Source organism: Vitis vinifera, chromosome 14 (genome assembly GCF_030704535.1).
Source record: "Vitis vinifera cultivar Pinot Noir 40024 chromosome 14, ASM3070453v1".
Taxonomy (NCBI): Eukaryota; Viridiplantae; Streptophyta; class Magnoliopsida; order Vitales; family Vitaceae; genus Vitis; species Vitis vinifera.
Genome location: NC_081818.1, coordinates 30,117,738 through 30,145,333, shown reverse-complemented (window position 1 = coordinate 30,145,333; position 27,596 = coordinate 30,117,738). Strand labels below are relative to the sequence as shown.

General features: G+C 35.9%; 5 protein-coding genes and 1 long non-coding RNA gene across 7 annotated transcripts; 5 read left to right on the top strand and 1 right to left on the bottom strand.

Moving 5' to 3' along the window:
• Positions 1-173: 173 nt before the first annotated feature.
• Positions 174-10,112, top strand: LOC100266283 (chorismate mutase 02). Of its 2 annotated transcripts, NM_001280996.1 has the most exons (6): positions 537-712; positions 7,271-7,493; positions 7,616-7,702; positions 8,191-8,334; positions 9,548-9,640; positions 9,758-9,997. In NM_001280996.1, exons 1-6 carry the CDS (start codon positions 537-539, stop codon positions 9,995-9,997), a joined length of 963 nt encoding a protein of 320 aa, NP_001267925.1. The 2 variants fall into 2 exon arrangements, with proteins under 2 accessions (XP_059598314.1, NP_001267925.1); XM_059742331.1 differs by having other exon boundaries at positions 174-712; positions 9,548-10,112.
• A 1,888-nt stretch (positions 10,113-12,000) lies between these two features.
• On the top strand, positions 12,001-14,034 carry LOC100243953 (early nodulin-like protein 17). Its single transcript, XM_002284068.4, has 2 exons — positions 12,001-12,313; positions 13,466-14,034. The coding sequence occupies exons 1-2, from the start codon at positions 12,142-12,144 to the stop codon at positions 13,807-13,809; spliced, it is 516 nt and encodes a 171-aa protein (XP_002284104.1). The 5' UTR covers positions 12,001-12,141; the 3' UTR covers positions 13,810-14,034.
• A 2,079-nt stretch (positions 14,035-16,113) lies between these two features.
• LOC100252670 (early nodulin-like protein 20) lies at positions 16,114-17,525 on the top strand. Its single transcript, XM_002278837.5, has 2 exons — positions 16,114-16,394; positions 17,062-17,525. The coding sequence occupies exons 1-2, from the start codon at positions 16,193-16,195 to the stop codon at positions 17,388-17,390; spliced, it is 531 nt and encodes a 176-aa protein (XP_002278873.3). The 5' UTR covers positions 16,114-16,192; the 3' UTR covers positions 17,391-17,525.
• Positions 17,526-18,371: 846 nt separating this feature from the next.
• LOC100257816 (cell division topological specificity factor homolog, chloroplastic) lies at positions 18,372-21,777 on the top strand. Its single transcript, XM_002278816.5, has 2 exons — positions 18,372-18,631; positions 20,981-21,777. Exons 1-2 carry the CDS (start codon positions 18,542-18,544, stop codon positions 21,590-21,592), a joined length of 702 nt encoding a protein of 233 aa, XP_002278852.2. The 5' UTR covers positions 18,372-18,541; the 3' UTR covers positions 21,593-21,777.
• A 1,402-nt stretch (positions 21,778-23,179) lies between these two features.
• LOC100262941 (uncharacterized) lies at positions 23,180-27,024 on the top strand. The gene is made up of 7 exons (XM_010662801.3): positions 23,180-23,603; positions 23,835-23,929; positions 24,445-24,562; positions 24,663-24,781; positions 25,689-25,875; positions 25,950-26,093; positions 26,305-27,024. Exons 1-7 carry the CDS (start codon positions 23,325-23,327, stop codon positions 26,599-26,601), a joined length of 1,239 nt encoding a protein of 412 aa, XP_010661103.2. The 5' UTR covers positions 23,180-23,324; the 3' UTR covers positions 26,602-27,024.
• On the bottom strand, positions 26,302-27,192 carry LOC109123917 (uncharacterized). Its single transcript, XR_002031761.2, has 2 exons — positions 26,927-27,192; positions 26,302-26,876 (listed from the first exon to the last, which is right to left on the bottom strand). It is a non-coding gene; the product is annotated as an uncharacterized LOC109123917 (long non-coding RNA).
• Positions 27,193-27,596: the final 404 nt, after the last annotated feature.

The window sequence follows — 27,596 nt, the reverse complement described above, 5'->3', positions numbered from 1 at the left end:
TTTTTCTTATGGGTTTTAATAAATTTTCAACAAAGAATTTGATTGTTCTTTGAACAATTTCTTTTAATAAATATATCATGGAATGATTATAAGTGGTCAACGGTCAAACTCATATGAAGAACAAAGATGAATTTCATTTAACCTTCAAATTGTGAAATTGAGGCATTTGTGGAGGTCTAGGGTTAGGGTTTATTTAATTAAATTTGTTTCCATTAAATGCTATTAAATGATTATTGAGGGAAAAAAAAAATGGAAATTTTCAGTTTGAAAGAGTCATGACTCATGAGCCTCCAAAAAGACGAAGACTAGTCCAGAGCATTGAGCAAGTGGAAGTCCCTGTGGAGCGGTGGAGATTGGAAAAACCCAATTCCACCTAACCCCCCAATTCTATACCTACCTTCTCTTTCAAGCCCTTTCTCTTTCTCAACAACCACCATGCCCAATACCCCGTTTCCTGCTCTTTTTTCTCTATAAGATACCTCTTCTCTCTGTCTTCCTCTATTGCATTGTAAAGCTTCTTCCCTTTTTCATCAGCAATGGAGGCCAAGCTGTTGAAAGCCGCCTCTCCTTCCGTTATTCTACCCCAGGGTTCAAAAATTTCAAAACCCAGTTCCTATTTCACCTCCAAGACCAACCATTGTTCCAGTTGTAGGTTCCCAAGTTTGAAGAACAGGGTTATCCAGTCTATTCATGTCTCTCCAACTCCTCTCAGGTTCAAACATACCCAATCACCCCTTTTGCCAATATGTATGATATGATTCTTTTTGTTTTCAAATCCTTCATGGGTCTGTGGAATTTATTATGCTTTTGAATTTATTTTTTTTCTCTTCTTGATTGGGCGTCAGATTGGTGTTTGATGGTTTGATCGGGGGCTTATACCGGAGTTCGTTCATGCTATGCAATTTGTTTTCAATTGTTTGATTCTGTTAGTTATTTCTTAAACATTGCATTAATCTGTGTGTATATACATATGTTTCTATTTTTCAATTGTAGCAATTGAGAAGCAGATTCTCCTTATATTTGTTTGTTTCAGTATATATGAGGTAATATTTTTCTCCATTGCTAGCTAGACTGTTCTTACCATGTGACTTTTCATGTTTTGTTTTTCCAGTGTTCAAAAACTGAATTCGCTTGTCGGTTTGGTTGAGTTTGAATTGAGCATGTGTTCTTGTCTTTGTTTGTGTAACCGAAACTTTAATGGGTATGCAGACACCTTTTTGTTTTCTGCTTTTGGTTCTTTGATGTCAGAGATTGAATTCGGTTTGTTTTCTTCCATCTGGTCAAGTGGTTGGGTGGTTGCATGATACAGAACTTGGTTTGGTCCAGATTGGTTGTATGTTTGTGTAGTTGCATGATACAAGAAATAATGAATCATACTAACAATGAAAAATAAATAAATTTCCTTTAATTGGGTATGAATTGGAGTGCATTGCCCGCATTATGAATGTATTATCCTTGTGCCTGCATGCATAAAACACGCATAGTACCTTCAGGCGTTGTGATTTCCTAGGGAGGCTAGGCTGTTTCAAAGAATTGAATTTGTTCACAAGTAGAAAATGCCCTGCCACCCTGCTTGTTGGGAATGAAAGTTCATGCATACACCTTATGAACATCCATACTCAGATACCCATGCACACCCATTTACATATAGACATTGATGTATTGTTATATTTTGTAATTTGGCATATGAGTTGAATACTTTTTTCAAATGCATGCATTGGCATGGTGTTGAGCAGGCCTTAGAACTTCAAAGCACTTAATATGAACTGACTGATCTGCTCTGGAACTAGAACAGCTGCATGCAGCTTAACCTAATTTTCTGAATGCTAGAAAAGACCCCAAATCATTGATTACTCTTCCATTAAGCATAATTCTATCTTATTTCTTATAACTCTTGTCACTCACAAATCATACAAAAGTTTTCAACTTGTATTTAGATTTTTATTTGGTTTAAGTTATTCTCCAAACTTGAATTTGTTGCGCATGTGCATGCCACAATGTGTATAAGCTGCATGAGAACATGTTTGCAAAGGTCTAATATGAATTAGACTGTTTGTTCATTTTCTAAATGGTCTTTAGTGATTGTCTGGAGTTTCATGGGCACTATCCAAGATATATAATGTAAACACAAGCAGGTGATTTGATTTGTCAATTTTAAATGGTTAAGTTTTCTGTTTAAATTTTCCAGTGTCTAATGGTCTTCAAACCAGATGATCCAAACTATCAAAATTTGATATCACCGGTATTGACCATGTGTAACATAGGGCAATGTACTGGTTAATATTTCTTCGTTAAATGGTTTTAATTTGATTTTCTGGTGCATAAGATTAATGAGCTATGCTTTGCCTTTCAACAAAAAAAGAAAAAAGAAAAAAAAAGAACTAATGAGCTGTGCTTATAAATTGTTAAAAAGTCCGTGCCTTGCATATGTCACCTTGTAAAGTAAAATAATGGAGAAAAAGTAATTAGTTAGTACATTGAACCTTATTGCTTTTACATGATAAGTTAAGATAATGTATTGATAGTAAGGAAGTATATTAAAACTTCAGGGTGTAAGGAACTCAATTATTTGATTTTGTGATAGGATACTTAAAATTTGACACAACCCAACATGTTACTTAGATTGAATAAGAATGGTAATAAGGAGGGAAGGGGGGAATGGTAATGAGGGATATAGTTTACTTTATTGCTTGCCTGAACTTGGAGTGCGGCAAAACCATAAATCAGTCTTGTCCCTTTTCTTTTCCCTCATTTTCCCATATTTTCTCAATAATCAAAGAAACCTAAAACAAACACCAAATAACAAATTTAGAGTCCATTTGGTAGTGCTTTTAGAAAGCACTTCTAGCATAGAAAGTGTTTTTGAAGAAAAATCGGACACTTGACAAAATTTAGAAAACATTTTTAAAAAGTTAAAATTTTTACTTGTAGTGCTTCTTGGAGAAGCACTTGATAGGTGTGATCCTCCCAAAAGAACTTTTAGAGAAAACACTTCCACTAAAAATGCTTAGAATAGAAACACTGTCAAACTCATTCTTAAGCAATTTAGTGATGTAGGACAACCCTATGATGGTTGTCTACAATCAAATAAGTGGTTTAGAGTTTCAATCTTTTAGGGTTTACAGAGAGGAACAAAGAATAATACTTTTTGGCAGCGTGGAGAAGTAAAACAAAATAAAAAGAGAAAAGGCCTTCTAGGAATCTCACTTATAAGAAAATCAATAAAGTCTCACCCATTGACAATTGCAAAGTGTGCAAAATAAATAAATAGATATGATTGATTATTAATACTTAATATCGTTTCATATCAATTAGCCTTATTTATAGGCTTTAGAAAATCCTAGAATTTAATAGAATTATGAAAAAGTAAACCTACACTATGTAGTAACTAATTAGGACTCATATTTCTTTCCTAAAACTATTAAATCCCTTTAAAAAAATTAAAAGAGACCAAAAACTTCCTTTTTAGAATTAAAAAGGTACTTTATAGAAACTTCTTGTCATAAAATTTTGAATAAAGAATACTTTAGATTAAGGACTCAAAATATAAACTTTGGAATAAAAAATTTATTTTGAAAAATAGAAAGTTTAGAACTTCTATTATAGAGAATTCTAAAACTTACCAAATTCTAAATAAAACTCAAATACCAATTAGTAACTAATCATGATATCTAAAAACTGAAAATTACTGAAATACCCTTAATTAAGTAATTTAGGAATTTATTTATTTATTTTATATCATTCCTTTCTTGAGAGGATCTTGGGGATTCATTTTCATTAATCAGCTTCTCCCACATCCTTCCTCTCACTCCTCAAATGCACAAACACAATCAAATCAAACACATTCAGATGTACATCTTTCTTTGCCTATTAAAAAGGAAAAAGAAAAAAAACTACAATCACAATCAAATCAAAACTCCATAGACATTGTAAGTATCCATCTTTATCACCAAAAATCCAACATAAAGAAAAAAGAAAGTAAAACCCGCATAAAATAGGAAGAGAAAAGTGAAAGAAAGCAGGTAACTCATAGAAATCTGTGAGCTTAGGCATGGGGTTAATGGCAGGCATGCCGAATCTCCCTGAAATGAATGAATTTTATAACAACCCACTTTGAACTTCTTCTCTGATGTAACATGAATGTGAGAAGAAGGTTTGGTTTAGGTCTGAGAGATGATGATTTGATAGTGTAAATAACAAGGTTATAGGAGTGACCCCCCTGTTTTTCTTTTCAATGGACATGAATTCTTATCCCGCCTAACTTATAATAACACCTACCCTCATTGAAAAGCATCACCTGTCCATATTAAATAGCATGAAAAAAGGTTGTGGATAGTATGCCTTGTTTTCCTTTTTAGTGGATTTGGATTCCTATCTGCATAACTTATGATGACACCTATGCTCATTGCTCACTGAAAAGCAATACCTACTTAAATTGGTTATGGATGTTGCACTCGTTTTTCTTTTCAATGGATGTGAATTCCTATTCCATTTGGCCTATTGTGAAAACTACCTACATTGAAAAGCAATGCTTGTCCTCACTAAATGAAAAAGAAAAAAAAAAACAAAGTCTTGGAGAGCACGTGCAGTGGGTGTGAATCCTTTTTTATTTCCTTCTTTTGTCCCGGATGGGACTCAAACTTGAAACCCCCCATAACCCCTTTCCCACCCCTTACCACTTGAGTTAGGCCTCAAGGGCGTGAATCCCTATGTCCATACTAACAACAAAAAGCAAGGTTGTGGAGGGTTCTTTGTAGTGCATGAATCCCTATGCTGTGAAACCTGTTGTAACTCTTAACCCTCAGTTAAAAGCAATACATAATCGCAATAAACAACACATCTTTTGTTTCTTTCACTCTCTCTTTCTAAATTGTTAATTTCCTTCCACTAATTGTTTCTTATCAATGGAAGCAAAACTGCTAAGAATTTGCTCTCCTACTATTACAACCCTTCACAATACAAAGTTTTTGAGATCCAATTGTCTTTTCACCTTCCAATCCAAGCAAAGAAACAACTCCTGATTCCTCAATCTAGCGTTGGAAAAGACACGTATTTATTCTGTTCAGACATCCACATCTTCTCATGGGTAAAGTGTAGCTTCCCTTTTTCTCCTCTATACTTCATTGTTTGTATAGGATTATTCTTGGTTTTCATGGTTTATCTTGTAACCTTTATTGGGTATGTAGAATCCCTTCTAATTATTTTTTATTTTCATGGTCTAGTGGGTTCATCTCTTGGTGGATCCTTAATTTTTATGTAGTTTCCATTGTTTACACAAATAATGCTTAAAATTTTTCCTCATATAACTTTAAAATCTTATTTCATATAGGTGACACTTGATAAAGATTAAACCAGAAGAGAAGGGGAAGAGGGGGGTGGGTTGGGTTTGGTAATGAAGTAGATTTACATTTAATTGAAGGTAATCAATATGAACTTGGATTAACACGGCAATGCGATTATTGTGTGCGCTTCTGTGTTGTTGACAAACCTAGGCAATGAAATACATGATTTTTGCACCATCATTAAATTAACAAACCTTCTGAAATTGCTTTTCTATTTTTGCCAAAAAAAAGAAATGATTAAAATGATAGTGCAATTTATCATGCACACTAGCTTGTTGTTTTCACACTTAAAAAAATGAAATGCACGAGAGTGACACTATCATTAAATTCATGCACCTTCTAAACTTGCTTTTCTCTATATATATATATTGTTTTTAAAAGAACTGACTGCACTAGATAACTATACTGTTTCATTTAGTGATTGAATAGGATGAACAATTTTTGGTTTTTTTGGGGTGTTGGTGTGGGAGTGTTTTATCGGAAGAGGGAGTATATTTTGAGTTTTGAGTATATTTAACCTAAGACATTGCACTGATGTTCTTGTACTTTGCTGAGAAAAGATTTTACATATTATAAAATACCAACCAATTTACCCCATGAATGTTGCTTAAAATTTCAAGGTGTGTTTGTGTCTTGCACTTGCTTTTGTGATAAGGACCTTTGAGGCTTTAATGTGGTTGGTTGAACAATGAGAATGGGAGTATGGTGTCCCCATTTTTTGTCCATTTCCATTGGGAATATTGAAAATTTTTATAATTCTTGTTGCATGTTATAAATTTTTACCACATGCAACAACCCTAGATATTCTAGTTACACATGGCAGGTTACTCATGTACAGCACCTTGCTGCACATGTTCTTAAAATATCAACTGCACACCGGCTACGTTGTCACTAAATTGAATGTACCTTTACTTCTGTTAATAAAATAAACTGGCTCTGATAAAAGGAATTAAATGCAAAAAAAAAATAGTTGTGGTATATAGCTGCATCGGTTTCATTTTCTTATTGTCTAAGGTGAATATTGTGGTGTTAGGAGGGTTGGTCTTGGGGTGGGTATTGTATGTAGAAGGAGAGGGATTATGGAGTTGAGTGCTTTACCTGAAGACATTGTATTGGTATTCTTGTATTTTGCTGATAAGAGATCTTACAGACTACAAATACCCTTAAATTACTCGCCATATGGAACAACACTGAAAACTTTTGTTGCTCATGCATATTACCACATTGTCTATGTGCATAAAAAAATAAAATGCACTCAAAAAATGAATATGACACTTCCGCTATCAGTAAACTACATTTATTTTCTAAAATTTCCTTTATATTTTTTTTAATAAATTAAATTGGTCTGCAGTAGATAGTTGCAACTGTTTCATTTAGTCAGTGTAAGGTGAATTGTGTGTGTTTTTGTATTTGGGGGTGGGGGTCTTTGTTATAGAGTTTACTGCTTTCAACTGAAGAGTTTGCACTGGTTTTATCATACTTTGCTGATAAAATATTTTGTATCTTAGAAAGTACCAGTCAATCTACCCTACTGATGATAGTAAAAATTTCAAGGCATAGTGTTTTCTCACACTCGACTTGTGATGAGGATCCCTGAAACTTTGATGTGACTAAACACATTGATTCAAAGATGAAAATGGTGGAACATGGTGTGACCCTGTTTTTTCTTTTCCTCCTTTTCTGTCCACTCAAATGGTGGAACATATTATTTTCTTACCATGTGGAAAACACCAGAACTTCGATTACAAATAGTAGGGCAGTTATTGTGCAGACTTCCACTATGCTTATTTGCTTGGAAAAGGAAGCACAACAGTTACATTATCCCTAAATTAAATGCACCTCTTAATACTACTTTTATATTCGAATGGATAAATAGTTATTTATATGTGGTATACCAAGATCTGAATATAAGGTTTCTTTTAATGTAGGTTTGAAAGGAAAAAAAGAGTAGATGAGAGTCAGAACTTGACTTTGGATGCTATAAGAAATTCTTTAATTCGACAAGAGGATAGCATAATATTTAGCCTCTTGGAAAGAGCTCAGTATTGTTACAATGCCGAGACATATGATCCCGATGCTTTGTCAATGGATGGGTTCCATGGCTCTTTGGTTGAATTCATGGTCAGGGAAACCGAAAAGCTTCATGCTCAGGTATGTTACATTTAAACCCATCAAAGAAGAATGATTGAAAGAAAAGAAGGAAGATGAGAGGGAAAGAAGGGAAGAGGAATGATGTTATTGCTGGTTTTCTGATCCACTTTTAATTAACATAGGTGGGCAGGTACAAGAGCCCTGATGAGCATCCTTTCTTCCCAGTTGAGTTGCCTGAACCAATGTTGCCACCTTTACAGTACCCAAAGGTATGATATAAGATGTGTTTGAAATATGATTACTCTTTTTGTCCAAGTTGCAGTTTGTTTGGTAACTGTTTGACCTCCAGGGCATGGTACTCGTAAGTTATCAGTTGTCTCTAATCTGTTCTTTCAGTTCAGAGGGAGTTAAAATTATTGTGATTGACATTGTCCAAACAAGTGATTTTAAGAAATTTGAAAACCTGGAAAACTTGGGGGAGTTGTCCTTAAGATCTTATTAGGTCAATCAAATTAATTTTCTTGACACATGAAAACTCCAACTGAATCAATTAAAAATAGGACTATTCTGATCCAATGTCAACTATAGATTTGATTTAAAGCTGAATAGAATCTTTTGGGCTACTCAACTATATGACAGAACAGTTCTCCCAATGGATCTACCCCCCTTGCTGTGTTCAAGTTTTTGTTTGCATTGTTGCTAACTTGTGTTTTTCTAATCACTCACTGATCAAACCTTGCTTCCGATTTGCAAATAGGTACTGCATCCTGGTTCAGATTTGATCAATATTAATGAGCAAATATGGAGTATGTATTTCAGAGACCTTCTTCCAAGACTAGTCAAGGAAGGAGATGATGGAAACTATGGATCAGCAGCTGTTTGTGACACAATTTGCTTGCAGGTATGAATTTTAGCTAAATTATCCATTTTTAAGAAAATTAATTTAGTTTGAATGACTTGGGTGGGAATTTATTTTAGTTTGGTGCAGTACAAGTTAACTATAGTTCATTCTCTTTTTTGGGCCTTTGAATGAACAATTGTTGTGTGTGAAGGTTTTTTTTTTTTTTTTGGCATCCTATGTACACCTCCTGTGTGCTTGGGTCGCAACCCCCCCTTCTTGATCGATGCTTTTTATATATTCTTGTTTGCCTATCAAAAGGATCGTCCATGAAAGCTTATCATGTGTGGTTGGACCAGAAATGAAGTTGTCATGTTACATTCATGACGACTCCACATTTTATTCCAGTCTACCATAGAAGTGAGGTAAAAGATTTATAAAACCCAATTCCTGACTGCCTTAAGATTTATTATTTCAAATGATATAGTGTTTCAGGAAGAACAAACTGTGATCCAATGTAGAAATTACTGGGAAACAAGCCGACTCTGTAAGGAGTTGCATGGCTTGATTCTTCCCTAAGCATATTGAAAAAATTTAAGGTTCTTTAGTCTTGATGGTGTCTAGTTGAGACTGATCCAGATTTCTACTGGTTTGGTCATACAAGGAAGCTTGTTGTTCCCCTGTAATTGTTTTAAACTTGGTAATCGGTTGCTGCATTTGAATGGCGAATCTAACTAATCCTTAGTTTTGCAACTAAGGCCACACCACTCTGAGCAGCACCAATGCTAATTCTGTGAAAACTCAAAGTCTCCTGAACTTCCCTCAAATTACAGATGAAGTATTGGTTTTTTCATCTGGGCACTCCCCAATCTAACCATGTTTAGTACTAGTGTAAACCTGAGCCATGGGAATGGGTAATAATGTGCCGATGTTCTGTTGTTTGGAATTTACCATGCATCAGTGCCTATATTCATGTCCTATTCAAAAGGTCTGCATTCCATGTGTTTCTCACAGGATTCTGTGTTCCGCCAACTTAATACTCGCATACCTTCATGTACTGCTTGTTTTGTTATTTACAAACTCTCCAGTTTGGTGTAGCTTTGTCGTCTACATATACATTTTAGATAGATATGGTTTGGCATTTTATGGAAACCAATGATGTGTGCTCCGTGTATGTATGTGTTCTTGCAACCCGGGCTCTCACACAAATCCAGATGTCGAATAATTCTCTAAATGCATAGTTGTAACTTGGCAACACTGTTGGACATCCTTGCAGGCTCTGTCAAAGAGAATCCACTATGGCAAGTTCGTGGCAGAGGCAAAATTCCAAGCCTCCCCAGATGCATACGAAGCTGCCATCAAAGCACAAGTAAAATTTTTTTTCTTTGCCCAATCTTTCCTTCATTTTCTCTCTCATATTGGTTTCATGATTCACACTGCTGCTGGGTTTCATATCCATTTTTGTTGTTGGCATCGGGTTTTGCAGGACAGCCAGCGGCTGATGGATATGCTGACTTACCAGAGGGTTGAAGATGTAGTGAAGATGAGAGTGGAGATGAAAACCAAAGCCTACGGGCAAGAGGTAGTGGTGAATGGGATGGAAGACGATGATGCCGGTCCGGTCTACAAAATAAAACCGAGCTTGGTTGCAGATCTGTATGGGGACTGGATCATGCCATTAACAAAGGAGGTTCAAGTGGCCTACTTGCTTAGAAGGTTGGACTGAAGAGAGCCTGTGCTTATATAAATAAAGGGGATTGTTGATAATGGTGATAATGGCCATGGGTATGTTTTGTGTAACTCTAGACTCTGTTTTGATATGATATGTATAAATTGCAACATGGCCGGTCTTTCACTTTTCTTTTGGAATGGGCACTTTGAGATGGCGTATTTCTGGGATGAATAGAAGAAAGAGAAAGTGTCACCTTCACATGCGTTAGAACTCACCCTTGAAAGTTGGGCATCGAAGGCAGAAGTGTTTATCAGTTCAACCTTCAAACCTTAGCTTAAAGATGTGGGATTCAACTTGATTCTTACAATCCATTGTGCTTTGAAAACCGAAGTCCACGACAGGTTTGTTTTATGGGCGGCTAGGTGAGGGCTTCGCGGATCCCTCTAATATAAATTATTATGAATAAATGAGTGAAGGGAAAGATGCGCCAAGTGCTTATAAACTAAACCGTCGAGTCTTAGAGCTCAATGGTATATTGAATATGTGAGTGACTCAATTGGGTCATTACGAAGCATTACATAAAGTCCAAATAATTACTTTTATGCTTCAATTATTTAGATATTCTAGAGTGTTCTATTATATCTATGTTCAATTGTCATGTTTATAACCAATCATCAAAGGATGATTAAACATAGATTATCTCCCGGTTAAGAGAGATTTAATAATTCAAAAGTAAGTTGATACCCTCCATCTAAGCTGTCTCTACTAATTAATATCTTCTTCTTTAGAAAATGCCATTTGAGTGACGCCTCAAATTCATTCTACAAAATTAATTCTTTTCTATTCAGAATTTGTCATTATTGGTTTGAGTAAGTCCAAAATGTGGTCCATGAATTGTGCTTGGGCTGGGCCTATGCAAGTGAGTCGGGCCCAGTTGAAACTTTCTATTTATTTATTAATTTTTTATTTTTTATACGGATGATACGGGATAACCTTTTGTTTTCTTGTTTTAAGTTTTAACTAAGAGTTAGTCGATTTTTATTTTTAAAATTTTTTTCACTAAACATAAAGACCCATCTTTGAAAATTGAATCAAAGTTTTTATAAATCATTTTATGCCTTTAAAAAGAAAAATCAATAAAATATTGCTTCTCAGAATGTTCAAATTTTGGAAAATTATTCTTAAAACAAAATAATTTCTGTAAACAAATTAAAATGCCTTCTTCCATGACTCAAAATGAGTTTATGTAAAAAATAATAATTTCTGGATTTTATATTTATTTATAGGTCTTTTTAACAAAATTATTCAGGCCCTTACTAAATTAAAGAAGAAACAAAACCTAGTTAAGCTTTTAAGCTGATCCAAAATTCCAAACAAGTCCTTGGGATTCATGATTAAGGCATGCAAAGCAGCACGTGAACATGGGACCTTTTCCCTCCCTTTTCCCCATTTTAAATTGGGTTATCACGTGAACCGGAGCATCTACGCCACTTCTAATATTATTTTATAAAATCAGAATATTTTTAACAAATTTAATAATTTAACTTCTGAAAACTTTGAAAATAAAGCATTATTTAATATTTTTCAAAATTTTTTAAATAAATAAATTAAAATTAATTCAAGAAAAAAATTAAAATAAAATAAAATTTTAAAGTATTTTTAAAAATGTTTTCCATGAAAATTTGTTGAAATAAGAAATAAAAAAAAGATGTAACAGGATTTGAGGAGCAATTAAATTAAAATTTAAATAGATGTAACAAAAAATATTGTAAAAATTATGTATGTGAATGAATAAAAAAAAAGTAAAATGAAAATAAAATTATGCAAGAGTTAAAATTTGTTTGACAATATTTTCGAAAGAAAAAAAAACCCTATTTTGGGAATTTAAAAAATCATTTTTTGGATTTATTCTTTAGGAGCGTATCGTGCAATTAAAATATTTTACTTAATTACTTAAAAAAATTTATAATAAAAATAAAAATATCTTATTTGATAAAAATTTATGAAAAGTATTTTCTAGATTAGAAAACCGCCTTTTGCGTTTTTTACCTGTTATAAATAACATCTACCAAACAGGCCTTAAATATCTTTTCAAGATAAATAATCCAAGTTGTAGATCTCTATACACGCTGCAAACTAAGCTAGCCTCTTCTTCTGGAGTGGAGCACTCAGAGCAGAGCAGGGAGAGAGAGAAGGCAATGAGGTTCGGGACGCTGGAGCTGGCGGTGGTGCTAATGTGCGCCGTGGTGCTGATGTTGCCGGACGTGTCGGCCACGCGGTGGACCGTCGGAGGGAACCAGGGCTGGAGCACCAACGTCAACTACACGGTCTGGGCCAAGGACAAGCACTTCTACAATGGCGACTGGCTCTGTAATTTACTAATTTCTACTTTCTCTCTCTAGAATATTTATTTTTATTTTTATGTGTTTAGCTTCAGATCTGCTCGTTTTCGTACGAGTTTCTGCTTTTCTTTTGTTGAAAGTACTTTTCTTAGTTTGAAAAGGAGCTTCTGATGCCTCTGTTTCTCTGCGGGTTGAGTTAATGGGAGTGATTGCGGTTTGGTGCTGAACGTACGTTCAGCTCAGATGTTTGCAGTGGTAATTAATGGTTGTTCATGTATGATTTCGGTAGATCTGTGTCTTTTCCTTGTTTTTCTTCTTCATTTGATTTCAGCAGCGTCTCATTATTTTCTTCTGGATTTTTCAAATTTTTGTTCACATCAGAGTTAAGGGAAAAAGGAAGAAGAAAGAAATGAAAACCATTTTAACAAACATTCCCTAGATTGTGTTGCTCTGTAAATATGAAGCCTAAGGATTATACCTGGTAGCGATTACAGAGTCTTAAGTGTTTTTGGGAGGGCTAACGGCGACTATATTGTACATGTAGATTAGATCTTCTGTCTCGACACTAAATTGTATACAAAAGCTGGGATAACCAGAGAATTGACCAAGCCATTTGATGTAAATAGTTCTAGGGTTTAAGACCATTGAATAATAAAAACCATTTTTCTTTCCTTTCAAACCATTGATTTAACACGATTTTGATAATTTGATTGTTTTCTTTTGAAAGTGAAGTGTTAAAATTAATGTGATTTAGTTGTATACAATTTGAATACTAATTATTGTGTATTGTAGCCTGGGTTGGCAGGACAACTAGATGCAACAAAGGGTTGCTGTCATGCCTGATTCCAGGGCACACACAAACACTGGACAAAGTCTGTTTGTGTGCTCAACACTGCTGGCTCATGTGGGTGAATTGAATTATTGCATTGTGCTCTTAATTAGGCGTCAAAGATAAATGCTGTATAAAACCTAGACAACAAAGATTTGTAATTAATTTGGGGCCTTTGGGCATTTAGTTTGCTCTTAGATTCTATGATTTGATTGATATTCAGTTTCTATGCTATGATAGAAGATATGTCTATCATAATTAACTTAATCCCCCATTTGAGGTTCCAAAAAACTTTGTTTTCAAAATTCACTCTGCCTTTTATTGCTTTTGTGGTAACTCTTTTTTCTTCAGTTTTTGTGTATGATAGGAACCAGATGAATGTGTTGGAGGTAAATGAGACAAACTATGAGTCATGCAATTCCGATCATCCGCTTCACAATTGGACTACAGGTGCTGGAAGGGATGTTGTTCCTCTTAACGTCACCCGGAAATATTATTTCCTCAGTGGCAAGGGGTTCTGCTATAGTGGAATGAAGATAGCTATCAATGTTGAAAACCCACCGCCCCCTCCCTCAGCTTCACCAATAAAAGAATCGAACGACTCTCCAAGTTCTAATTACAGAGGCCAGATTGTTGTACCAGCCGTTTTTGCCATTGCCGCAGTGTGGGACTCATTCCTCCGTCTCTACTGGTAACAGATGGATACCCGAATTGCCTCAAGGCAATCTGTCAAAAAAAAAGAAAAAAAGAGTTGTGCTTCACTTTATTTATTTATTTATATCTGTTGGGAGTTGATTTGTGTGGTTGTAGTTTGACCTGCGAAAGGGTAATCTTTATGATGAAAGCCTACAGTGTTTGAATTTTGAAATGTATGAGTACGTTGGCTACAAATTAAGAATTGGAAGGCGTGAAATGCGGAATTATGAAGTGTTTAGGTGAAATGAATGAAGCTATCATCTATGGGGGGGGGGGGGGGCCTTAGGGCTGAGAGACCCATGTGATTTGCTTTTATTATTTATAAGAAAATGACCCACTAAACCATGTGGGTGACGTCTGTTCGTGAGGAAATGCACTTTTCTTGGTAAGTAGATGGGATTGTATTTTAAAAGAGGGTAGAGGTTCAGGTGAAAAGTTGTTTGTTTCATAAACCACACACTCTTTATTGTCTTCATCCATTTCAGCCAAGTTTTGTTTGTTTTCCTATTTTGAGAGTTGTGGGGTGGGCGCACCATTTATAAATGAGACTGACAGGGTGTTGGTGGTGGGATCACATGATCTTAGTTTGTCCCATCTTCTGAAGACGGGCTCTTTCTCGTCTCTTGCTGAGTTTGAGGTGGCACTGGGTTGGATTGGTCCCCCCTTCCTATTTCCTTCTCCTAAGTCCTAACTATGATTTGTTTCTTGATAAATACCTTAAAATCTTATACTTCTCATATATGTTACATGTATAATAATAATAATGGTGAGACGATAATTTTCTATCATGAAAAGTACTTCATCTTATTACTGTCTTTATTTCATTTTTATTAGATCCTTGTCATTCTTATTGAAGTCTTGTTTAGAATAGGCTTCTTTTTCAATCTCGGGCTTCATAGGTCCTAGATTTAGGAAAAGTAAAGAGATAATGTGATGCGAGAAGAATGTAAAATTAAAATCGTTCACACAATAACCATAAGTTGTACTTTGAAAAACTTGTTTCCGAGTGATTCTTAAAGTATCTTCAGTCCGTAGTGGTTTTTTTAGTAGGGGTTTCACTAGAAAGGTTTTTAAAGATAATCACTCAATGTTTAAAAAAAACGTTTAGATATTATTTTTGTTACAATGTTGCATGACAAAAAATCAATTTTGGTAGAATGATTTGATAAGTAATCGTCCCTCAACCACTTCAAATCATTTTTTGTATTTTTAAAAATTTATCAATATTTAGATTCTCATTGGGAAATACTTTTACTCTTTTCAAATTTACTCCAAACGTGCTCTAGGCTATGCAGCTGACCAAGTACATCAATCATCCTGGATTCGATCAGTGGGCTAGATGGAGGGAAACCATAGAATGATACCAGTGCACATGATACCAGTTACAATAATATGATGGGTTGGGGCCGTGGAATCCGACAAACCTACGTTGAAACGCGTTCTTTTTGGGCTTGAAAGATGACATGGGCTGAATTCCCAAATGTAGGCCTAGCCCAGTATCTTTCATCTCATTCAAACGGTCGGATTTCTTTATTCTATTGCTTGATCCACTTTACCCTTTTACACCCATCATTTTTTTTAAATAAAATAAAATAAAATAACATGGGTGTATGAAATTACACAACTATCTTCTTCCTCCACATACTTACCAAAAACTCCCAACATCCACGAAACCAATTTCCGCAATGGCCATGATTTCCGTATCATTGCCTTTTTTCTCTCCCTCTCTCCCTTTTTGGAAAAGAAAAGGGGTAAAACATAAATTTGAAGTGGAAAAAGAAAGAAACCCAGTGAGAAAAAGGTGAGGAAGTGTAAGGAAAACAAGCTGAGACTAGGGTTTTGGGGTTTCTAAGAAAAAGAAGGGTAAATATGTGGGTTCTAATATTTATTTTAATAATTTTTTATTTTTTATTTACAATAAATAGGGAAAAAGAGTGGAGTCCCGGTGAGTTTTAGGCCATTGTAGGAGTTTTTGGAAAGAAATTCCCCATCTAGTGGGTTTCCGCTATATAGACATCCACGCCAGCCTACCATCATGTTGATGGGCATTAGGCAGAGTTTTGGGCTTATCATGAACCTCTTAATAATACAATTACCAATTTAGATTTGAATGGAAAAATTATTATTGTTTTGGTGAGCGTTTTTAGCCAGCATGGACAGCAGCCCCAACTAAGTTCTTACAGCTAAAATGCACCTAGGCCATATAAATTACCACAAATTACAGATAAGCATCTTACGGTGGCATGCCTGTAATTATTACCATAATAATGGCATTTGTAATGGATTATCATTCACTCCACACTTCCCAATGATGATTCTACCCTCTCTATATATACACTCAGCATTCCACGCATAGAGAGTGTGGCTCTGAATCAAAAACTGATGTCAAGATTCAAGTGTTCAAGAAACCCAGGAGGAATGCTGCGGATGTGGTGGTGGTGGTGGCTGATGGCGGCAGCAGCAGCGATGGTGGGAGGGTGTGAGGCGAATCTCATCAAAGTTGGCGGCAAACAGGGATGGGGACCTAATGTTAATTACACAGAATGGGCCAAGAACAAGCACTTCTACGTTGGAGACTGGCTTTGTAATTCTTTCTCTCTCCCTCTCTCCTTACTCATTTCTCTTTATTTTTCTCGGTAACCAAACACAAAGTAAACAAACTCAGATTTTATTTTCCATGTAAATTAATTTCCATCATTTAGAAATGAGAATGAAGGAAGATCTGCCCTACCTTATTGGTTAGGCAAGTTTTGAAATAAAAAAATTCCCAATTTTGGAGATACGGCCATTGTCGCATTCATGATCCATCCTATGGCAGAGAAGCGGAGGCGGGTCCCATTCTACCAAATTATTTCCAATTTGGGAAAAAGGGTCGAAGGATTTATTGCTCCATTCCTCAACCCCACTTTTTTTGAAAAAAAGAAAAAAACAAACAACTCGGACATATTTGAAAACTCGATTTTAAAAACAATTTTACGTTCCCTAAACTCAAAAAACACATCTAATATTTTTTGGGAATAAATTTGAGGTATTAGATATTTATGAAAATAAAATTTTGTTTCTAAAACCAATAAAAATAATTCTTAAAAATTGATTTTTGACAACAACTTAAAAATAAATAAATAAATAAAATCGTGAGAGGGAGTGAGTTGAATTGCTTTCCATGAATTAACTATTTTGATTGTTGTTGTTATTGTTATCATTGGGATTGGTATAACTCCTTTAATTTTCGTTTTCATTTGGATTTGAAGATTTCATCTTCGACAAGCACTACTTCACTGTTTTTGAGGTGAACGAGACAAACTATGAGAGATGCAGTGAGCAGGAGTTCATCACAAATATCACCAAGGGTGGGCGAGATGTCTTCAACCTCACACACCCAAGGCCATACTACTTCCTCAGCAGTGGAGGCTACTGCTGGCATGGAATGAAGCTTGCCATCAATGTCACCCACATGCCTGCTCCCGCCCCTTCTCCCTCCAAAAGCAATGCTCCACCGTCAGCCTCCTCCCCCACCCCCATCATCCTCTCCATTGCCTTGCTCTGCCCTCTCCTCTTCAAGTTCTTCTTCCATGCTTGATTCCAAATAAATACCATGTTCTGAAACAGATTGTTTAGCATATTATGGGTAAATGGTATGAATCATTGAACAAATGGAATGAGTTTTTTTTTTTCTTTGGTTTTCTAATGAAAGTCGCATTGATTTCAGCTTCCAGATTCTGTGTGTGAAAGTAGTGTAAAGTAGGTTAACAGGCAGTTGGGGTGGATGAGCAAAAACTGAATTTGAAAGCAGGCCAATTTGATTCAGTTGCAGATGTGGTGGTGACTGGTGGGATATGGTATAATTATTGCGGCTTCTCTTTTACATTTATGGTGAAGATAGATTGAAAGATGGGCTGGAAGCCGTTGAAAGAGTTGCGTCGATCGGATGGATAACTTTATTGAGAATATAAAACATGTCTAATGCAGTATGATTTGAACCTTGATACGTTTTTAGGTTCAATATCCTGGCCTTCATTAAATTCATATAAACTCGCACAACCTATTTTGACCCCTGTTTGATTTTCAGTCATTAAGTTAAATTAAGTCATGTTAATCATAAACATATCAATTTTGTTGTTGTTTTATTCCATACATTATAATTTTTTTTACATAATTAATATTAATAATTACTTGATTCACATATCAAATTTTTGTTATTTCATTCAGTGCATTATAATTATTTTACATAATTAATATTAATAATTATTTATTTTATCGAATGATATGAGAATACTACCCATTTATAAAACATGAAAATTTTTATATGTTCATTATAATTCCCATTTTTCTATTTGTCCTAACCAAATTTTCTAGTTTTAGTAATGGGACAAGTTATTTTTTTGTGCCTACTCCTATTTTTTTTTTCCCCCTGATAGAATAAGTTTGTTTATTTATAAATTATAATTTTTAAGAAATTCGTGGATTGACTTACCCAAAGCCTTAAACATTTTCAAGGTAATTTTATTCTAATACAACAACATTCATATCTAGTAGTTCAGAAACGACACCGTTTTATGTGACAGTGTCTGAGATACCTTCCCTCATTGACCCTGCCTTAGCGCTTTAACCTTTTTGGGCTGCTAGTGTACCAAACTGGAGAGAGAGAGAGAGAGAGAGAGAGAGAGAGAGAGATAGCGAGAGAGCAAGAGATTGGTTGAATTTTGAAGGGTTTTGGAGAAGAAAATCAAAATGGCAATATGTGGAGATTTAAGGGTCTCAGCAGCACCAATGGGTTTCCGTTTTAAGCACCCTTTTGGAGCCTCTCTTCCACCCTCCAAGGTTTTCCTCTTTCACCCAACTCTCACTCTCCATTTTTATTAATTGGGCATTTCAGTTTTCATTCATTTCCACAATTTGGTTCTCAGTAGCTTCTGGGTTTTCCCCCTTTATTTTTTTTCGTGAGGGAAATGGTGAAAGAATGTTTGAATGGAAAGGAAACTGCTTTGCAAAAGTCCGTTTCCCTAGACCCAAACAGAAACCTTAAGGAATAAAGGGAAGAAAAAACAATTCAGAGACATACATTGAGCATTTTCCATCTGGGGTTTTATTTTTGATGATTATTAGTTTATGTCTTTTATATGGGCGTAGTTTATATGGAGACTGGAGCACATTGCTTCTTGCAACGGTGACTTCTTGTAGTTGGCAGGCAAAATGCTAAAGTTTGGTCCATTACCATTGTGACCATTTCGATGGCCTTGTTTTATTTGATGTCCTTTGTGTTTCTGGTGTTGATTATGATTAGGGAGCGAGGAGAGCTGATTGGTGGGTTGTGTTTGGTAGGAATTCAAGTATTTATTTGCTGAATTTTCAATAGTCATCACCTGGACTGGGTGTGTACTCATTTTTCCCCCCAAACATGTCATTCTAAGATGATGAATAAGAAATGAATTGTAGTCTCAATGCTATTTACTTGGTCTATTGAAGAGTTCTCTTCCTATTTTATGTTCGCTTGTGTCTTGCTCCTGGTTTTGGTTTCTAGGTTATGAAAAGAGAGGATTTTTGGGCATGGAATGAGTTTATCAAGTTTGTTTTTCTCTTTTAAAGGGTTAAAAAATGAAAGGAAAAAGAGAATTGTTGGGTTATCTGAATTCTGTGAGTATGGGAACTGGTCTTCTGCCTAGGGTTCTCGACAATCCGAACTTGTTTGGTTTGAATGAGAGGGAGTTATGTGTCAGGTGGTAACTTGAGCACAGTTGCATGCTCAAGTAGGACCGTAGGAAAATGAATGTGTCCAACTGGCATGAAATTTCAATTATTTAGGTACAGTTTCAGTTGCATCTTAGAAGTATTTTTTTCTTGCTTCTGGAGGAAAAAGGGAAAAGGGAAAGAAGGGAAGGGATTAAAAAAAAGTTCATTTTCATTTCTGAAACTTGAAAGCAGGAGGTCACTGGATTTCATAGAAAGGCATTTTGATCAGTACACTGCCATCTTGATGGCCTACAATGTTGCCATACCTTCTCTAACACTACTATGCCATTGCTGCCTCCACCAATGCCAACACCACTCATACGACCGCTTTCATACGACCATCCAGACCACAAATTGTCATTGCTAATATCACTTCTTCTATATCACTTTTGCATGGCAACTTACCAAAAACTGCTTCATGTTTTTTTGTGTCTGAGGAAAAATGTAAAAACCTTGCTTCTCTCACTTATCAAAAGCACTTCTAATAAAGCATTAACAAACACTGTCTTCCTGTACAATGATGGTCACTCATCGTGATTTTTCGTTTCTATTACAATATGAAGCATGAGAAACATCAGGAAAGATTTGTGAAATGTTCTGTTCATGTGAGAAGTGATTGAATCGGTGGTTTACAATTGGATCATCTTTCTGTAACATGCAAATATTGCATCTGATATTTAAGATAAGTGGTCATTATCATAGGACACAAATTTAAGGTATTGTTTGTTTGCAGGGCTATACTATGTCCGCCAGAAGACCAGTCACCAAAATGCTGAACTCTAATATACATTTGATTTCGACATAAACATGCTCCATTCCTACATGTCCTCATCTCTTAATCCCATTACATCCAATGTTATATTAGTTCGGACAAGGTGTTTTTTATCTTTAATCTGGAAGCCAACTCCTTAAGCAACAAACTTTTTAACTCTGCCAAAAAGATCAGGCATTTTGATTTATCTGTTTGTTGGTTTGATATATAAGAAAAAATTTAAAGTAAAACATGTTTGAGCATTTACCTTAGTGCTCACATAGTTTCATGGAAGAACTACATTCATTCATAATAACAAGCATTCCTCTTTTTGGGTGTAAGTTAAATATCGTTCTAAGAATGATAGCAGAACTACTGTAGGATGGGTGATTAGAACAATGAGGGTCATTTGCATATTGGTGCAGCTAAAAATGTTGGTAAAACATCCATTGTTGTGGTGGAATGTACTGCTGTTCGAGATGGTGTTTTGTTTGTGACTCATCAAGGTATCTGGCACATTGAAATTAAAAGAGATTCAAAGAATTGCAAATCTTTTACTTTTGGGTTTGCTGCTGTGTGTGTCAGTTATAATGCTTATTGTTAGGTGTATGTAAAATTCAATGAAGGTATATCATGAAATCTTCATCTGATTCATCCTTCTAAACTTTTTCCTTTTCTCCATTGTGTAGGTACGGTTTAAGCATTTTACTAATGGTGGATCTGATAGTTCTGAAATTATGCCAAAATGGTCTTGTATGGAAATGGAAAGGTATAAAACATGGTGCCATTATAACCAGCCTTTTGGGGTAACAGGAGCAAATAGGCTTCCTATGGAACCCATTACCCAAGATGCAGAGGGTTTCCTCCACAAAATGACAAGCATGAGCTTCTTTGAGCGTTTAAACTTGGCATGGAAGATACTGTTCCCATCACCTACAACTAGAAGGAACTCAAATGCAAGAATTGCCAAGCAGCGTTTGAAGATGATCCTCTTCTCAGATCGATGTGTAGTTAGTGATGACGCAAAGCAGAAGATTGTGAGCAACATTGTGGGTGCTCTATCTGAATTTGTGGAGATAGACTCACAAGATAAAGTTCATCTTAATGTCTCAACAGATCCAGATCTTGGGACTGTCTACTCCATCACAGTGCCTGTTCGGCGTGTTAAGTCTAAATATCAAGATGAGGATGAGGATGAGGATAGGATCATAACCAATATCGAATACAAAGACACTGGGGAGAGATCTGACTCGGTTGATGTTAGGTTTGATTTTTTCGTTCCTAATGAAAACTCTCAGTAATTTGTAAAATTGGTTTCTTTCCAGTGTGCAGAAAAGCTGAACATGCTCATTTGCATTCTAGCTAGAAAAGGGGTATTTTCCGAGTAAGACAAATTTTGTTGTTGAGCTGGTTGGATGATGAGTTATATTAGAGATTATGAGTTATATTAGAAGATTCGATTGTAAATGGAAAAAAATTGCTCTTAGCTGCTTGCAGGTTCCCATGTGATCAAATCTATTGTTTATTTTTCCTTTTAAATTGTCCTCCCCTGCTATTACACTTAATTATAATATTTTAGTTTTGCTATTACTTGTATAATTGTAAGACAGCACTCGTTTCTAATTTGCAGTAGATGAATAATTAGACTGTTCTTGGTATTCATCTCAATACAGTAAAAGGTACTTTTGCTTCATTTTACACGGGTTGACTTCAATTTTTATGCATAACTTGCAGATATGCAATCACATGAACCTATAGAAGCAATAGTAAGTCACCAGATGAATGTCCACGCATACACACATTGTACACAAATTACCGGTTAACCCATGTTCTATCCTTAGTTCTCACTTCTCACAGTAAAGCTAGACCATCCTCAGAAAGGAAAAAGGAAAATGGGAAGTGAGATTTACATACACTGGGGTCATATGAATTTGTTTTTCTTGATAAATGACGCACAGGAGTAGGTTTATGTCTTTTGATCCTGTTGCTCGCATCATCCTTGGGCATAGCCCTTTTGCAGTTTTTCAGGATGGGTGGTGCTAGATGAGTTAGTAGCAGAAATTGGGAATGGGTTGGAGAAAACTGGCAGAACGAGGATGAAATGTTTTTCAAGTGGACTGCAAATTTGGCAGACATGAGGAGGCATTATCAGGCTAGCAATGTGCAGATGGATGACATGAGGATAAGCTATATAACAATATTGGTTTGGTTTTGACTGCAAAGTGGCAGCTATAGGCTCTCCCTTAAGGTTGCCATGGGTAGAAGGTGGCAAAAGTAGCAGCTGTAGAGCCTGTAAGTAGTTTTTGCTTTGGTTATTCTGGACAAAGCTTTTAACAAGCAAACCTGCTGAGTTAAAGACCATCTTTCCTGTCCAATTAGGCATCCATCCAAACTACAGAAACATAAAAGGAAGCCCACAAGGAAGTAGAACTAAAACACCTTCATCCGACTGATAGCAAGGACAGCCAACACCTGTGCAGGATCAGCAGCATTGTTGTGCCCTTGCTTTGGTTTTCCAATTTGTTTGCTCTCCAAAATTCATTCGAAAGAACACTACTCTCCTTGTAATGCATTTCATGAGAGAGAGGGAAAAAAAAAAGCTTTGGACTCTTAATTATTTTGGTAAAATTTAGCCCTTGTTTGAATTAACTCCTAACAAGCTTAAAAAAAATGATAGTAAGTCTTTATACGCAATAAACTTTCATGTTGAAAAAAAGTATAATGTTGAAAAAATGTATAATGTATAAGCCACATCTGGCATGAGTTACATATTTTATTTTAAGTAGAAAGTTGTACTTTGAAAATTATGCTTTTGGTAGTGGCTTCAAGCCAATTATGAAAAGCTATACTGGGGTTTTAACCAGAAAATCACAAAGATAATGAAGATTTATGCTAAACGTCAAACGACGTCGTTTTAATTTCCACTTTCTCCGTTTTCTGAAACGCAGCGTTTAGGAAATTCCCGGTGCGGGCCGTTGAGATAAGATATGAAGCAGTGGCTTCAAACAGAGACTCCTCCAGAGCCCGCCCTCCATGGCTGCAATCTCTCCAATCTCCGTTTCTCCCATCCCCAAAACCCTAATCCCTACCCGAACCCAAAAACTTCCTCCCACGACATCTTTCCGCTACCCAAAACCCTATTCCTTATCCATTTCCTCAATTAGGAGCCCCAAGACCCGAGCAGCCGACTTCTCTTCATTCTCCGCCATTGTGGGACAAGACCTGCACAGTGACGCAGATGAATCGATTGGCCTTGACACTCTCAAACGTTTCATTGATATCAATTTGGGTTGCTGGAACGGCTCTTTCTACGTGAGTCAGGATTAACCAAAGCTCGATTGTTTGATTGCTGAGGAAAAAAATAGGAAAACAAAACAAAGTTTTGGGTATTATTATTTATTTGTTGCTTTTGTTTCCGCCATAAAAAATAAAAATAAAAATTGGATACTGAAGTAAGCCCACTAGTTCAATTGGGGCCATTGGTATTCTGTTTCAGGGTTTTTTTTTTTTTTTAATTATAATTATTTTTGAATGATTTTGCAGCAATTTGATTCTCTGGGGAATTTGACCCAAAAAGTGAGTACGAAGCTTGCAGTGGGCTCTTATGGAGAAGATGAACTCATTAGTCTCATTCAAACGTAAGCTTTTGCCATTTTTGATATTATCAAGCAATTTGTTTTTGACACTGGAACTTTTGCCATTTTTGAGAATAATCCTTATCAATAATCACATTTTCCATTTGTTTGGTTGAGGAGGAGATTTATTGGTCTCCATTTGACTAGAGATAAAATTAAGGTTGAAATATGTGAATTATTAACTTTCTTCAATTCAAGGGATAGTGTAAGTAGGGAAACAAGCATACCGATGCCATTGAAGTGGACCATATATCTACATTACAGTGTTTATTGAGCCCATCTCCTTGAAAGCTATGACCAGGAAAAGAGCCTATTTTGAAATGTGTGATTAGGGAATTATCAGTCTCATTGTGCTGCAACTACTGTGGTATTTGGGGTCTTTTGCAACCCATTTTGTAGATCTGCCTTTCCCATGTTCCAAACACACCTTGGTTCCTAAGATTTAACTGAATACTAGAGCTCTGTTGTGGTTTTTAATGCCTTTATGATATGTAGGTTAACCTGTTCAAACTTCGTAGGTTATACATAAAACAACCCCCATCAAGCACTTCATGTTCTGGTGATGATGATGAGCCAGCGTGGGCAGAGTACAAAATCAAAGAAATCAATTTGTTTACTGTGGACAAGTATCAACAGGTGAATCTTTCTAACATTTTAAAGATTTAAAATTAGTTTATGTTGTAATTGTGGTGATTCCAATGTTTTCTTTTGAATATCTGTTATGATTAGTCTACAGATTGGCTTTTTTTCCAATGAGAGGGCATTTGCTTTAAGATACCAGACAGCAGGCATGTTAGAGACTGTGTTAAGGCAAGGGGTTCTTGGTGAGGATGACAGTGGAGAAGAATCACCCAAGTGAGTGATTGTTATCTCAAAATACAATTTTATCTTTTGAACTGACATTTTGTTAACAGATGAAGTGGGGATTTTACGTAGTAATTTAATTCTTTCCCATGAGTTTGGAGCTGTGACTGCATTTGATGGGGTTGGTTACAATACCTCCTACTCCCCCATGCTGCAATTACCCATTCAAATAATGCACAAAATGGTATGAGTCAGGAGGTAATGACAGTCTATATTTTAGAAAGCAGTTTTTTGTCATAGTATGAGGTCATGCACGATGCATACCATGATGAAGCGTGAAGTGGTTTTGGAAGCCATTATATGGCCAGCCTACTGAAGTAATGCATAATATGAGAGAAGGAGAATAAACCCCATTCTTCTCATAATATTTGCTACTTCACCTGCAATAACTACATGAACATGAGGGAAGTCAATTTTAAACCACTAATGGAATCTGCTTCTGGGAGTAACATGTGCAAACAAATGGCAGATCAGGAGATACACTCTACTTTATCAAGTTATTTTGGATCAGCTCTGCTTAAGCACTTAAGAGTTGATACCATTTAGCTTTCTGTCAAAAAGGGGGAAAGAAACTTAAATTAAAGTGCAAAATTCTCTAATCAAATCATCTAATTGAATATTTAGTCATCCAACATGAGTTTCCTCATTTGAGATTTTCTAGGAGTGCATTATTTTAGCTCTATGCAAGACTGCTTCCATGTGCAAAGTGTGATTGGTATTCTAGTAGTGATACTAAGTTAACCTCTCACTTCTTAAAAGAAGTATTATTACCAATTTTATTATAATTTATAGTTGCTATAGTATCCTGATCTGATTTTTGAGTTTCGGCTCCTTTGTTCCAACTGGCCTGTTGTACGTCCATCAATATTTACTCTTCTCACAATCTTTTACTGTGCAGAAATCTGAAGCTTCCGTCTCGCCGACCTTCTATTGTATGTGAGAATTGCCTTTATTCACAGGAGAGTGATCTGCGGGCTAGAGCATTCCACATCATGGACCCAAAAGGCATTTTAGACATGCTTGGTATTTTCCTTGAAGAAAGAGGCAATGGAAAATCTTTTCCTCCTTCCATTGACATTTCTAAGGTAAGTTGTTTTTCTGAAGAAACGCTCTGTGCAAGAGATCGTCTTCATAGCCTATGATTCATATCTACATGCAGGACAAAACAAACAGGATTACACCATTTCTTGGTAAATGGAAAGGTCGTTCTGTGACAAAGCGCAGTGGTGTTTATGGATCAACAATTGCTGAAGCTAATACAGTTTCCTTACTTGAAATTAATGACAATGATCAGCTTGTCCAGGTTTGTAACACTCCACTCATTAAAGCCCCTGAAGGTGAAAAATGATTTATTTTGTAATAAAGTATGTGTATATAAACACAAATATTTTGTTGGGCAATGGCTGAATCTTGTTGGACTGATTCCACTAGGCAATGCATTAATGGGCAATTTGTGGCTCTCTCATGTGGACTTGAATTCTGAGTCCTTTTCATTTATTTTCTTTGAAAATCAGGATATTTCTTCAACATCCACATCTGGAGGAGGAGATGTCACCACTAATGTACATTGGACCGGTGCCTTGTCAGGCAACTTGGCTACGTTTGAAGGGGGTTTCCAGATGACCTTACTGCCTGGTGGCATGTACATGGGATATCCATCTGATATCGCAAAGAGCGTGGCAGAATCCAAGTCATTCCACCTGGAGTTCTGTTGGCTTGAATCACCTGGGAAAAGGCAGAGACTGGTTCGCACTTATGACATGGAAGGCTTGGCTGTCTCCTCAACCCATTTTTCTGAGACCAGAGTGTAAGTGCTCCAGCCTCATTGTACACACAGCAAGATCTATCTTCTCCAAATCTGCACCATCCAAAAACCCCCAAAAATGAAATCAAAGGTAACTGAATGTCCCAGTGTTTTTATATGACCTCTACATCATTCTGATTGTATCAAAATCTCAGGAAATCCTGTCCCAGATGTAGTTTTCTTCAACTTGCCAAGTTGCCTTTGCATTGAAAGTGAACGTTACAAAACCTTGTTGTAAACACGTAATCACATTGAATGAACTTCTCAACTTGCTTGTTGGGCCTCCCCAAAACTGTGTAGGGCGGCAATGTCTTGGCTTCAACCATCCCCACCTCCTTCTTTTTGTACCAAATTATTTGACCACTCGATGGTTGCCATTTAATACGATACATGCCGCCCTAAACATGTTATCGCCCCATTCACTTTTTCATTCTTGTGTCCATCTTCTCTCTTTCTTCTTTTTTCTTTTTTTGGTACCTTTGTCATTAAAGCTTCATTGATGAATTGTTTCTCAAAAATCCTACTCGTATATTTCATATCAGCTACAAAGTTGATTATTTCTTTTTGGTCGATAAGAATAAATTATCAGAGGCTGAGGTGTTTTGTTAGCAATCACAAAGGAAAGTAATTTAGATATGAATTTCTTTTAATATGATTGACAATGATTTTGAAAAACGTTTTTAATATTTTAAATTTTTATTATTTAAATGTTAATAATACTAAAAACATTTTTAAACACATTCTACGTCAATACTGTAGAATGGTATCACTTACATTTAATTTATATTTTATTATTATTATTTATAATATTAAGTAAGAGAAATTTTCAAAAAGGTTGACAAACGAGAGATAGGTGGAGGTGCATGAACCCACATTTAAGAACGTGGATCCCTACAAAGGCCAAAATGAAAACAAAAAGAGAGGGTGAACGTGGGCGCCTCTGATTGGCTGTTAGACTGACTAGGGTGGGGTCGTACGCAGCCAGGCCTTCCCCCAGCAGGA